Source organism: Polyergus mexicanus, unplaced genomic scaffold (genome assembly GCF_030449975.1).
Source record: "Polyergus mexicanus isolate NDT 795.1 unplaced genomic scaffold, iyPolMexi1.0 SCAF_9, whole genome shotgun sequence".
Classification (NCBI taxonomy): Eukaryota; Metazoa; Arthropoda; class Insecta; order Hymenoptera; family Formicidae; genus Polyergus; species Polyergus mexicanus.
The window spans coordinates 2949497-2962264 of NW_027223329.1; the positions used below are offsets into that span (position 1 = coordinate 2949497).

Sequence of the window (12768 nt, forward strand, 5' to 3'; positions counted from 1 at the left end):
AAGCAGTGGTATCAACGCAGAGTACTCGAAATTTCATGGAATATTAATTAAAACCGAAGAATAGTCACTCGCAATTTTTGACGTTTAGATTTTGCGGAGAGAAATATTCGATTAACATTGAACACGTTGAGATTTTACGAAAAAGCACAAGAAAAAAGAGAGAATATACAAAGTTGGCTTTAAAAGTATATTTTAAATATGTGGATTAAATAAATATTACACGAGAAACTATCGAGTGAAGTCAATTTTTGATAAATCCATGACCACTCGCGAGAAATGAAAGTGTATCACAAGTTTATACATACCCCACTAACTATCCCGGCCAGGCAAACTGCGGATGCGATGAATCTGAAAGCAGAAATGCGCGACGTCATTTTGAAAAAAAAAAAAAAAAAAAAAAAAAAAAAAAAAAAAAAAAAGCATAGATTATGAATAGAATGATAGAAAAGCGGATTGTAAACGCGAGAAAATGATAATGGACAATATCTTTCCCGCGAAAAAAGAAAAAAAAATTCCACGGCAAAATATTGTATGTTGTTATCTCGTGATTAAAAATCAAAATTTCAAAAATCACATTTACGGCATCGCTTGAAAAAGAAATCATTCTCCACGTTATTAATAGAATCAATGTTGAGAGTTCAAAGTGCGGAGTGAAAACGATTTCGTAAAGTACGTGAAGACGTTGTCGTTGAAGGCAAAGAACCGAGTGAATATTCGTCACTGAAGAATTAAAAAAAAAAAAAAGAAGAAGAAGAAGAACAGTGCACACGCACGCACACGCGGGAGAAGGAAGAAAAATACACGCGAAGGAAAAAATGCGCGTGCGAACGAAGTGAGGAATTACGGGTGGCACGATTTGCGGCTGCGTCGAGGCTTTAACACCGGCAGGACAATCTTCTGCGCGCACGCGAGTTGGGCACGTTCCGCTTCGCTCGCGGTCGTCCTTGAGGTTGTCCTCTCGTCTTTCCGCGGAAGCCCGCGCGCAACGGGGGTGAAACTACCCCCTCCGTACGGGAACAGCGCGATCGGCGCGTCGGGCGACGAGCCAAGAAGAAAAACGAGCGACGTGAGGGAGAAAGACCCGGAAGAAGAAGAAGAAGAAGAAGAAAAAGAAGAAGAAGAAGAAGAAGAAGTACAGGGAGAGAAAGCGCGCGAAACGGAATCTCGAGGAGGAGAGAAAGAAAATAAGATCGGTACAGCCAGACTCACCGCAATCCCAACCGGGTCATGTCGACCTCCCTATTCCTCGACGGGTCTAGGGAGCCGAGTAGCACAGGCTTAAAGCACGAGCACCGCACAGACAGGCCGGTCACAAAATATCGCGCGGAACCGGGCACCGAACGGACCGATGGTGTGTGCAGACCGTCCCATCCAGGGAGGGCTCTGAATTGACTCCGGGTGGAGGGAAGGAAGGAAGGTGGAGGCGGCCGTCGCGTCGAGCCACGCCAGCGCTAGGAATTCCTCCGCCGAAAGGACCGGGCGAGAAGAGGAGAGTTGCCTTCTCTCGGAGCCTTCCGCGACGAGCACTCGCCTCGTTCGCTCGTTTTCCCCGATGTCGACCGGGGGATATCGTCCCCTCTTCTCTCTCCTTCTGTCTCCCTAATCTTCTCCCGTTCCTGCGAGAAGAGAGCACGATCGGAGTCTGCGGCTTGCCTGCCTCCAGCTAAACTCCGGGTCCGCGAGACGGGAAGAAGAAGAAGTAGAAGAAGAAGAAGAAGAGGAAGCGAAAGGTAAAGAGTACGAGCAAGAGGAAAGGGAGGAAGGGAACGAACAACCGAATCAACTGAGTGCTGACTTCTTCTGGGGTTGGTAGGGGAACGAAGAAGAAACGACCGACGAGTGAAGAGAAACCGGAGAAGGAAGAGAGAAGAAGGAGGTGGTAAAGCCGCCTCTGAGCCGAGGCGCTCCGCTCGCTCGCTCGCTCGTTCGCTCGCGCGGTCGCGCGTCGCACGAGGACTGTTGCGCGGCCGCGAGGGACCCTACCGGTGTCGGTCGCGCCGGTTTCGAGCCGCCAAGCCAGGCCAAGCCGAGCCAACCCGGAGCTTTACGGAACTTAATCGTGCCGCGGGGGGACAGAGCGGGGCCCGCTTGTCCCAGGGAGGGCCACGCACCACCGCCGAGTGTCCGACGAGAGCGCGCAAGGATACAGACGCTTGGATGAGAGAGAGAAGAGAAGAGGGCGAGCGCGAAAAGGAGAGAGGAACCGAAGAGAGGAAGAGGAAGAGGAAGGAGAAAGAGAGACGGAGATCATACGGTCTCCTCCACCGCCTTCAGGCCTGCCTCGTGTCCGCCCGTCTGTGTGTAGCGCCGAGCGATCAGGAGGACGAGCCAACCGGGGGCCGTCTGTCTGGCCCTTCGACACGCGGTGCGTCGACAGGCCGGCCGACGACGAAGACGACGACGACGACGACAACGAGCTCAGCGAGATTGTCGTGTGCCGAGCCGCACGTTGCCTCTCTCTCTCTCGGGGATCGCGAGAGACGAAGGAGCGCAGGAAGCAGCGCGGATTAGGTGAGGCTAAATACCTCGGGGATCGTCCGCAGGACCTCTCAAGGTTGGCACGAGAAACGTAGACGGAGAGGAGGAGGTGGAAGAGGACCCTCGAGGCCGACACGATGCGGCCCAGGGCCGCGACGACGTCAACAACCACCGGCGACGAGGATGGCATCTCGCGGCTGATCTCGTCGCACCTGGTCCTGCGAATCATCAGCGTCCTCGTCCTATTGGTGCTCGCCACCACGTGGATACCGGTCGCCGAGGCTGTGGTGAGTGAGAAATATCCTTGGGATGTATCGGATGATGTTCATGGTGCTGAGGAATTCCTCCTTAGGCTCTCGTGGATGTGGGTCGAAACGAATGACGGTCCTTAATAAGGGATGCTAATGGTGTTCCGCGAATGCTAAAAAAGATGTAGATCAAAGATCGATCGAGTCAGGTGGACACCGTATGACGGATTCGATGACGATGGTGGGGAACGCGATAGAAATGTCAGTTCAATATTCGCATGAATCGGAGAACCGGAAATCGAGTGCACACGCGCGCGTAGCATCTTATATAAATGATTACGATGAATGTCCCACGTTGCAAATTCTTACGCGTCGATCGGTTTACATTGTTATCGGAATCGTCGATATTGCGTTCGTAGCCTGTACGAATTCGAGGATCGTGGTTTGTGATTACGTAATCAATTTAAGATAGCCTCTCATGCTAATTCATCACGATACGCGTGTAATTATTTTTACATTTAACGCAAACATCTAATATTTTTTTAATTTAATAATCCCTTTATAGGAAGGATATGACGTTTTATTATTTTGAATATTTTTTTCTGAAAAACGATTAATTTCTTCGATGTGATGCATAAAATTCCGGAAAATAGTCATTTCGAATATTTTCGGCATTTCGTTCAGCCATATTGGAATCGCCATTTTGAATTTCAGGATACTGATACCAAAGTCAACAGCGCTTTAAAACCCCTTAAACGTCAAGTTTGATAAAAATCGTTAAAAAATTACTAATTTAATTTCTTTCTTAGCATCTTATTATTATTTTTTAAGAAAAAATATATCCCGCTTAATTTAAATAAATCAGATTATTAAGTAATAGTTAACACACAGCTGTTACTAATTTATATTCCATCATTTTCTTTCTCACCATCTCGCGAAATGATTTATAAGCGCGAGAATCAGCTGTCAGTATCCATGCATTCGGAGAACATGAGATATAAAAATCTCTCTTTTATACAGGAACAAACATTTATTTTATCAAGTGGCTATTTGTGGTAGATCATAAAAACGTATGTAATGTCAAAACCGCAATCGCTTCATTTACTTCCAACTTTGATTGATTCTCTCTTTCTTCCTTCAGTGGATAGACGACTACATGATTAAAACAATTAAATTTTCTTTTTTTATTGTTATTATTATCAAGAGAGATAATTTAATTCCTTAGAATGATATTAATACAGATTATTTGTAGCTGTTTATATTGTATAGTTATGATATATTAAAATTTTTGCGCTTTCTTTTAAAATATTATGAATCTTTCGTAATATAAATTATATAATATTATTTTATAAATTATATTAAATATAATTTTATATTCATCACATATTGAATTTTTTAAATTTATAATATATATATATATATATATATATATATATATATATACACAATTGTAAAATAATTTGATAATCGAAGTATCACACACACGCACACATAAACACACACAAAACTCGTGGCAAAATCTTTGTTTATATTTTCAAGCACGTGTGATGAATTCCTTTTTTATTTTCAGTCTGAAATTTTTCACTGACTGCAAATATTTTTTCTTGTTATTTTCCTTCGTTCATAAATTGGGACATTATTCTAATCTCAACAATCAATTCTCGGTCGTTAATTTCAGTGTTAAGGAATGTAGGTGTGTTTTGCTAACCTAACGGATGACTATGACATACCAGAGAAATAGTCTAATATCTAGTGCCATATCTGGGGCAACTTTTGTCGCTCTATGGAGCCTAATTCCAGCGTTTCAAACAATGCGTGGGAACATCGGACGAGCGCTTTAAATAGCCGATATCGTTAGTATGATTTTACACTACGGCATATATACAAATAGTCATTGAAATAAAATAGAAATTAGGAAAGATACATATATGATTACATATATGTTATGTAAAAAATATATACCATTTTGTAATCGTAACAAAGTATTGAAGAGATGGTTGTTACCTTCTATTTCAAAATGCATCGTTATATACTAGATATTACAAGTGCTTATTAGAGCGAAAAAGATGACAATCGAATTTCTCTTTATGTCTTATTGGAGACTTATTGGATTGCATTGTGTTATTCAAGAGGGTGATTCGAAGCATAGCTCACATATAACTGTCGATACATCAAAAATTGATATTATAAAAAAAATTGTTTTACCTTCACTATTAAATTTTTCCATTTTCAATATCAGTTTTAATATTGACAATTTGCAATTTTAATAAATATTATATCGCGTTGAATTAATAAGAAGAATATATATTCTCTTTTATAATATATTCGAATAATATGTATGTATTAGGTGTACAACTTTGCTTCCGCCGGTTTTTTTCCGAAATTCGAGGCTTTATTGTAAAAAACTGGTTATACATTTATGATTGAAAGTATTGTTCACTCCCAATAATCGTGCCAATTCTTTTTGACTTTGACTCGAGTCTTCGTTAAGTAATGCCTCCAATTCTGCATCTTCGAAAACCTTCTCTCTTCCACCGCTATGCCGGTCTTCGACGTGAAAATCACCGTTCTTGAAGCGTTGAAACCACTCACGACACGTTCTTTCACTAATAGCGGCATCACCATAAGTATTTGAGAGCATTCGATGAGCCTCAGCCGCAGATTTCTTCATATTGAAGCAGAAAATTAAAACCTCCCGCAAATGACGAGAATTTGGCACCTAAACTGACATTTACAATCGAGAATAGCTTTATGATGCAGACACAAATCGACTAATGTTTCTATGGGGTTATGTTGACAGATGCCCAAATTTATTGCATGACGTCTATGATCTATTTATTTCGACCACTACTTACCGCTAAAGCCATCTATAGGAAAACGGCGGAAGCAAAATTGTACACCTAATATATAAATACTTTATGGCACAGAAAAAAGTAGTGTCAATATTTTCAAGCATATCAGTTTGCCAATGAAATAAGATGAAACAATAATCTTATCATATATTATAAAATACTCGTCTATGTAAAAGATATGTCCCGTAAAAAATTCACTGAAAGATTGATTCGCGATTCGAATCGAAACAAATCAATTTCAGGGAACTCCGCGGGCGGTAGATGACGAATGCAGCGTGATTCCGCCTTATGAAGTACAAAAGGTGCATTTTAACTAGTACAAAATTTCATGATGTACAAACCGGTTCGTGCATAGCGATCGGAGAGAAGATCGAGCCATGTGTAACGGATGATTAAATCGGGCGTGAAGCCGATAGTAATGCAAGAGACCCGCGTGGAGAGAGAGAGAGAGAGAGAGACAGAGCGTTCATTAGCATGACTTTGAGAGCATCGTGTAATCCGAGAGCCTGAAATTGCGGCTATCTGACATAATCTCGTTGCAAAACGAGACATTACGGTATCTCGGTTAATCGATGACGAAGCGTGTACTCGCACGCTGATAACAGGGTAACGCTTTCCAATTCCGGCTGTGCAAATTCATGTAATTGACGCGTACAATTAACATTTCTAGCAATAAAACTTAAGGCTCGCTCTTTAAGCTAAGATTATCTTTCCGGCGAGAGAATCAAATGCAAGATACAAAAATTCACGTGTACGGTTTATTAATGGATTTTATGGAGGGAAAAATTTTTTCCAGGAAATTAATATTTTATTTAATTACAACATACTAGTAATACAAATAAGAAATATACACACCTCAATAAATATTACAACATAAGGATAATAATTTACTCAAGATTTGATCTATGGACGATAATCTTCTTTTCTCGCAATACATTTTTATATATTATACGTAGCAATGAATGAAGATGGTTTTTTTTTTTTTTTTTTTTTTTTTTTTTTTTTTTTTTTGTAATATTTAGTAATAAACTATGTATTATAATTTGTACAAAAATTAGATTTTTTTTTGCCATTTTACTTGGACGGTATCTGTTGAAGTCACCAGGTAGACAAGTACGTGGGCGATCTCGACGCCCGGGCAGAGGCGAGCATTCGTTGCGGAAAACATGAAAGAAAATATTCGGCACAAAAGGGGGGGGGGGGGGGTGGGGAGTAGAAGGACGGGGGCGAAACGTCGTCAGTGCTCGGTAGTCAGAGGGATCGCATTTTTATGTGCCTTTTAATCCCCTCGAACGGGATCACTCGCCATTATATGCCAAAGTCATTCAGAATCGTGAGAATTCGTTCCCTAGCGAGAGCTGAATCGTTCCCCCTCCCCCCCTCCCCCTCCCTCTCCCCCCCGATGAATCCAACTGATACATTACGAAGAAATTTTACCGCTGACTAAGAAAACGTACTGTGAAATTTTTAGAGATCTACATCTTTTTTTTTAATAATTTCTACAGTTAAATAATTTGCTTATAGAATTTTTTTATCGAATAAAAATAATGAAACTATGTATATTTTATATATATATATATATATGTCCAAATATACAACGGACATACGGAGACATCCGGTATGAATTACGCCCACGCGAATTACCCAATAATGTCTTTTGTTTGAACGTTTTCGAACTTTAGACGATCCTTCGTATGGAGATGTAGTAATAATATATATGACATATTATATCTTAATGTAACACCTCCAAACTAATAATTGTGACAGTTATTTGTTTTCGAGACGACGACGTAAGAGCTCGATTGAAAAGATTTGCTCGCGTAGGTTTTTATTACGAAATTATTCAGCAAAGATAAATGTTGCACGTTGCTATGCTTCGCTTATGCTCTTTCTCTCTCTCTTGATATTCATGAAATTATTGAAATTTATTTTACGATCCATAAAAACAAAAATTAAATTGCAACATTATGTTGATATTAAAAAGTGAAGGAAAATGAAAAAAGCAGGCATATAAAGTGGATGGTTTGTGTAATAAAAAAATAGACAATAAAATATATATATATATATATTACATATAGAAATATCTTAATTTGGAAAATTAAAATTAAATATTACAGTATAATTAGTATAATTATTAAAAAATATATATACAATTAATATAAATAATATATATATATATATATATATATAATTAATAAAAAAAAATTAAGTTGGGACAGCTAATCTTATCAATATAATATTAATGTAAAATAAAAAAGAAATCGCGTAACTTTGTCGAAATATCTAACAATGATAAAGATATTTTTGCAACTAAAAATATTGTGAAATAATTCACCGAAACGCATCGCAATATGCAGTTTGGCGAAGAACTGTAGGAAAAGAGTCCGCTGTGTGTTGTCGCGATAACGATAAAGAGCTTTCCTGTTGTCTTCCAAAAAAGATAATCATTGCGAGATGATGCTCGTTTTGCAGACGAATTATGACCGAGGCCACCGGGACCATCTAATATCTATCCTGTTATTTATGTACATTGTGTACGCTTTCACTTATAAATAGTCCCTTATAAATTGGGGTCAACGACCGGAAGAGTTTTACAATGAAACGATTTATATCCCGAAAAAGATAGAGAGAGAAAGAGAGAAATATTCAACAGACACGTAGTTTTATCGTTTCAAATCCATCATCGAAAATTTTCAGAATAATATAATCAAATCTTTATAATATACAATATTATTTTTTTGAAGTCAAGTTCTTTTTTATAGATACGCTTATTTTGCGATATTCGGCCGCGCGTAATGGATAGTTAATAAAGAACGAAATGTGTTAACGAGGGGCGCGAATTTAATCGATAAGATGAGAACATTCGCGGTCTGGTTCTCGTATCATAAGCTTACACCCACCCGCGCCAACAGATTCAATATTTCGAAATACAATGTGACGCGTGGTTTCCCGAAATATGTTCATTCAAGCCTCACACCCGCGTAATATGTAAAACAGCTCCACCTACGCACTTTTACCGCGGAAGTCGAACGAAAGATACGTGAATCTACTTTAGGAATTTGCAGTTTTTTTTTTTTTTTTTTTTTTTTACAAGAATAATTTTACACACTTACGCGAGAATAATTTAAAGCACAATTTTTATTGCGAAGAGCATTTTTGCTAAAGTTCAAAGTAGGTTCTTGCTTTTTTAAACCGCAAAAAAGTATTGGATAATGATGCATTCTCGACATTCCACTGAATGACATCACGTTTTTCATGCAATTGACCTAAACACGCCGTTCGCACATCGCTATTAACCTTCCGCTTTGTGATGATATTTGATAGTCTAGGATGGCAATGCGGCGACATAGTCATTTAGCAGCAACTGTTTTATATTCCAAGGCAAACATCTCGATGCACTTATCTAGGCGAGATGATATAATATGGAATGCGTCGTCTCACGAAGAAAGGGAAAAAGTCATTAACGGTCGACGACACGGTTCACGCCCAGTTAAAATGTTCATTATTATTCAATCGCAAAGTATTCTAAGAATATATAGTTCGAAATGCCAATTATATTAATCATATTTATTAATTAGAATTATTAATTTAAGAGAATCATTAATCGATCTAAATAAAGATTAATTCTATTCGAGATAGATGTATGTATATCAATTTTTTTTATTTTTCAAACTATACAAAATTTTATTTAAAATACATTTTTATTACTCGAATGTGCGTTTATGACGCACGTATTATTAATGCAATATTACATAGACTTCAAACAAGTGTGACATCATGTTTTAAATTAATTTATTGCAAGTCCGTAATATAGTAGCATTAAGTAGCCCGTTATACTTTCACAACGACGCGATTCATAGAAAGCGAAGACGCACAATGACAAATTATATAGATTATTTCAATCTTTATCTTTATTAAAGATTTTATTAATTTTTTTCCACATAGATTATATAATGACGCGGAAAATTTATAACGCGAAAGAACTATGTCGGAGATGATTTTCCGTTATAATCGCGCTCGCAGATTTATGTATGCAGTACTGTATGTAGTCACGTGTATAATTTATTTAAAGAAACAGTCTCATCGATAAGCGCGAAATAGAAAGCAGATAAACGATTCACAATTATCAATGACACGTTTGTCTTTAATAGCTGAAAACTGAGATCATCGAGACGCCCACATCATCGACTGGTGTCACGCTTAATACAATAATGCACGCACATAAAATTGCATAGACTCGTATTTACGTATTACTGTATTATGTTATCGATAATTAGAACTCTTCTGGAATTAACGGCGTTTAAGAGCTGCGTTTCATTTTTTCTTCCACCAACGATATAATTTTCCCATTTATTCATTTCTTCTTTACTTCAATTATTCGATTCAGCCATTTATATTTTATAGCTACATAGAAAATTGTATTTTCACATTCTTATAACGAAAAATTGATTTTTACGCGTGAGGTAAAAATAGTATTTCGATCTGTCAAATGAATAATAAACGAAATTTAAATTAATTAATTAAATACAGCTGAACTATATTAAAATTTCACTTGTTGGAATTAATCCTGAGCGTCAGGGGTGTTAACGATAACGTGTATTTTCCACGTGTATTTTTACGAAATCGTAAAATTTGCTCGTAGAACTATTCTCGTCGAAATACGAATCGCTCGAAAGCTCTAGCTATTTTTAGAGTCGCATCGAACGAAGTCGATGTTCACATGATTGCAACGGGAGAATAACGGGATATAGGAAGAGAGGGGTGGGGATGGGGGAAGGGGGAATTACCTAACGATAAAATACAAATTAGCTTGGCCGGCTTGACATAGCTATTATTGTCTCGTCAATTTAGTGACAATGTAGACGCCGATGATCGTCAATGACATCACGCGCTGCTGTCACTTACGACGCGCATGTGTAATCCATTATTGAAATTGATCGCATTCATTTCGATACGTATTTATTTTTCCGTATAAAAAGTTTTCATTGATATCTGTTAAGAATGCACGATTTACTTAACGGCTTGAAAAATTGCTCGTACTAAATAAATTATATCGCGCCCTAAATTTTTTTTTTTTTTTTTTTTTTTTATCGAACTCTTTTTATTTATTTTTAACATTAGACCAAACGTCATTGAAACTGCTAATCATAATTAATTATGACATTTTAAATCTGTTTTTTTTTCTTTTTTTTTTTTCTTTTGTATGGTTGGTTTTTTTCACGCATGACACATCCCATATGCCACGCTTTAAGACGAAAGCTGGGAAAGGCGGTCAATAGTGGCTACTGACATGTTCATGTTAAATGGTTTTGGAATATGATGTCATACGTACGAGCAGATGACTGTCTATACATATCGCAAACCGCAGGCGTGGAATAATGTTCTCAAGGCGACTGCAAACATTAATTTGCATCGCGAACAGTGCGCGACGCTGATCTTTATTATGAATAATAATAGTATAAATAGATATGTAAATACATCGAAGTAACTCACAATTAATATCGACTCAGATTTGTTATCTTTGAAAATAACAGAATTTGATTTTGATTTAAAAAGCAGTAGAAATCGTAGTATCAGGGATTAGCAAATCTCTTCTTCATTTTGACTTTTTCTGTTCTATCTGTTATATATTTTTTATTATTTTATTTATTTTTTTTTATTATATATATTTTTTTAGTATCTTTATAAAGCAATAATTATTAATTATTTAATATTAATTAATATTATAATATTAAATTATTAAACTATTAAAAAAACAATTCATCGTTTACGTTCTATATCTTCGGTTAGAATCTTTTGGAAATTTCTATGGAATTCTGGGTTTGGGAATCTTCTGTCGCCAGCTGGTATGCTGAATGATACCCCTCTAAGATTATCGATTGAAAGGCATGAATGAAAGGCCTCGGCCAATACGATGAACGATGATTCAATTAATTACACGTGTTATGATTTGCAGCGCACTGTTTTGCAGCTGCAGCGCCGACAGCCTTCGTGAATTCCGTCCCCGGCTTTGTTACGTCAGCTTAAATTCTAATACTTGATTAATTTATCGTTCGTCCGAATAATAAATCCTAATTGTATATGACGTAACGATGAATGAATTCGTTACGATCGCTCGTAAAAGGAAAAGACACGCGATTATACGAGACAAAGATTGCATCCCATATAGCACCGCAAGATTGCAACAACATTGCAACAATATTTTTCTGCAAGATTGCAACATTGCAGAAACATTGCGAAATGTTGCTGCAACGTTGTTATGATATTACAGCAACAGTAAAATGTCCGCCTACAGAAATATTGCAATATAATATTGCAGCAACATAGCAATATAATACATATGCAATAATGCTTTATGTATATTTATCGACATAATATTCTTAACATGTAAAAAAAATAATAAGAAATTAGGAATATAAGAGTCAGCATCTAGTGTGTATATAGATTTTCTGTATAATAATAACGAAATTATAAAATGTAAATTTTTGTTACACATTCGACTTCCTTCAGTGACAGAGAGTATCTAAGAGAAATAAGAAAAAACTCAATTTGCAATTGTGTAAATCTGCAATCTCGTTGTATCCGAAATATTCAGATATCCGAATGCAAAAAGATTGTGGTGGATTTACGCATACAATGAGTTTTTTCACATCTCTCTCGTCTTTATATAATCCCAAAATTTATTTATTAAAATCTGAAGTATCTTGCATATTAGAAAATTATTATCAAATTTTTGATTTTATATAAGAATGGAAACTATTAAAAGAATTGTTAGTCCAATGTCTGAATCCCCCGTGTTGGGGTCATATCATACAACTTAAACTAATAAAAATAATTATCATATCTTTAATCTTATTAGCCGCTCTTTGTAAACTTTATATAATCACCGTGACTATAAAAATTAAATGCGGAATAGAGAGCGCAACATGCGCCGCATAGCGGTAAACAAATGAACTAGCGATTATTGAATACTTTTTTTTGGAATATTTTCGTAATGTTGCTGTAACATTGCTGAAGTTATATTGTAAAATAATGTCTTTGCAGTATTTCTGCAACATTAAACTGCTATATGCAATATTGCAATGTTGCAGCAATGTTGTTGCAAGCTTTAGTGTTGTATGGGATGTGACATTCTTGCATGTCATCGACTGGATTATGTTTCGCGCGCGTATAATTTTTTTGCGAATCTT

The 12768-nt window shown here is 37.1% G+C and overlaps 2 protein-coding genes across 4 annotated transcripts in view; one reads left to right on the forward strand and one right to left on the reverse strand.

Annotated features, from left to right (window-relative positions):
• The window catches only part of Col4a1 (Collagen type IV alpha 1), a 23910-nt gene extending 22022 nt beyond the window's left edge, over positions 1–1888 (reverse strand). Inside the window, exons 1-2 of the mRNA XM_070301505.1 lie at positions 1210–1888; positions 306–348 (exon numbers count right to left, since the gene is read on the reverse strand). Coding sequence (XP_070157606.1) covers positions 306–348; positions 1210–1229 — 63 coding nt within the window. The 5' untranslated portion in view covers positions 1230–1888. The remainder of the gene's footprint in view (positions 1–305; positions 349–1209) is intronic.
• LOC138936252 (collagen alpha-1(IV) chain) overlaps positions 1–12768 on the forward strand; it is a 120156-nt gene that overhangs the window by 59949 nt on the left and 47439 nt on the right. For 2 of the 3 annotated variants that reach the window (XR_011447355.1, XM_070301507.1), the window contains exon 1: positions 575–2765. The exons of the other annotated variant lie outside the window; for it this stretch is intronic. Coding sequence is in view for 1 of the 2 variants with exons in the window: in XM_070301507.1 (XP_070157608.1) it covers positions 2616–2765 (150 nt within the window). In the remaining variant the exon portion in view is untranslated. Of the gene's footprint in view, positions 1–574; positions 2766–12768 lie in introns of those variants that run through there. 3 annotated transcript variants of the gene reach the window in all.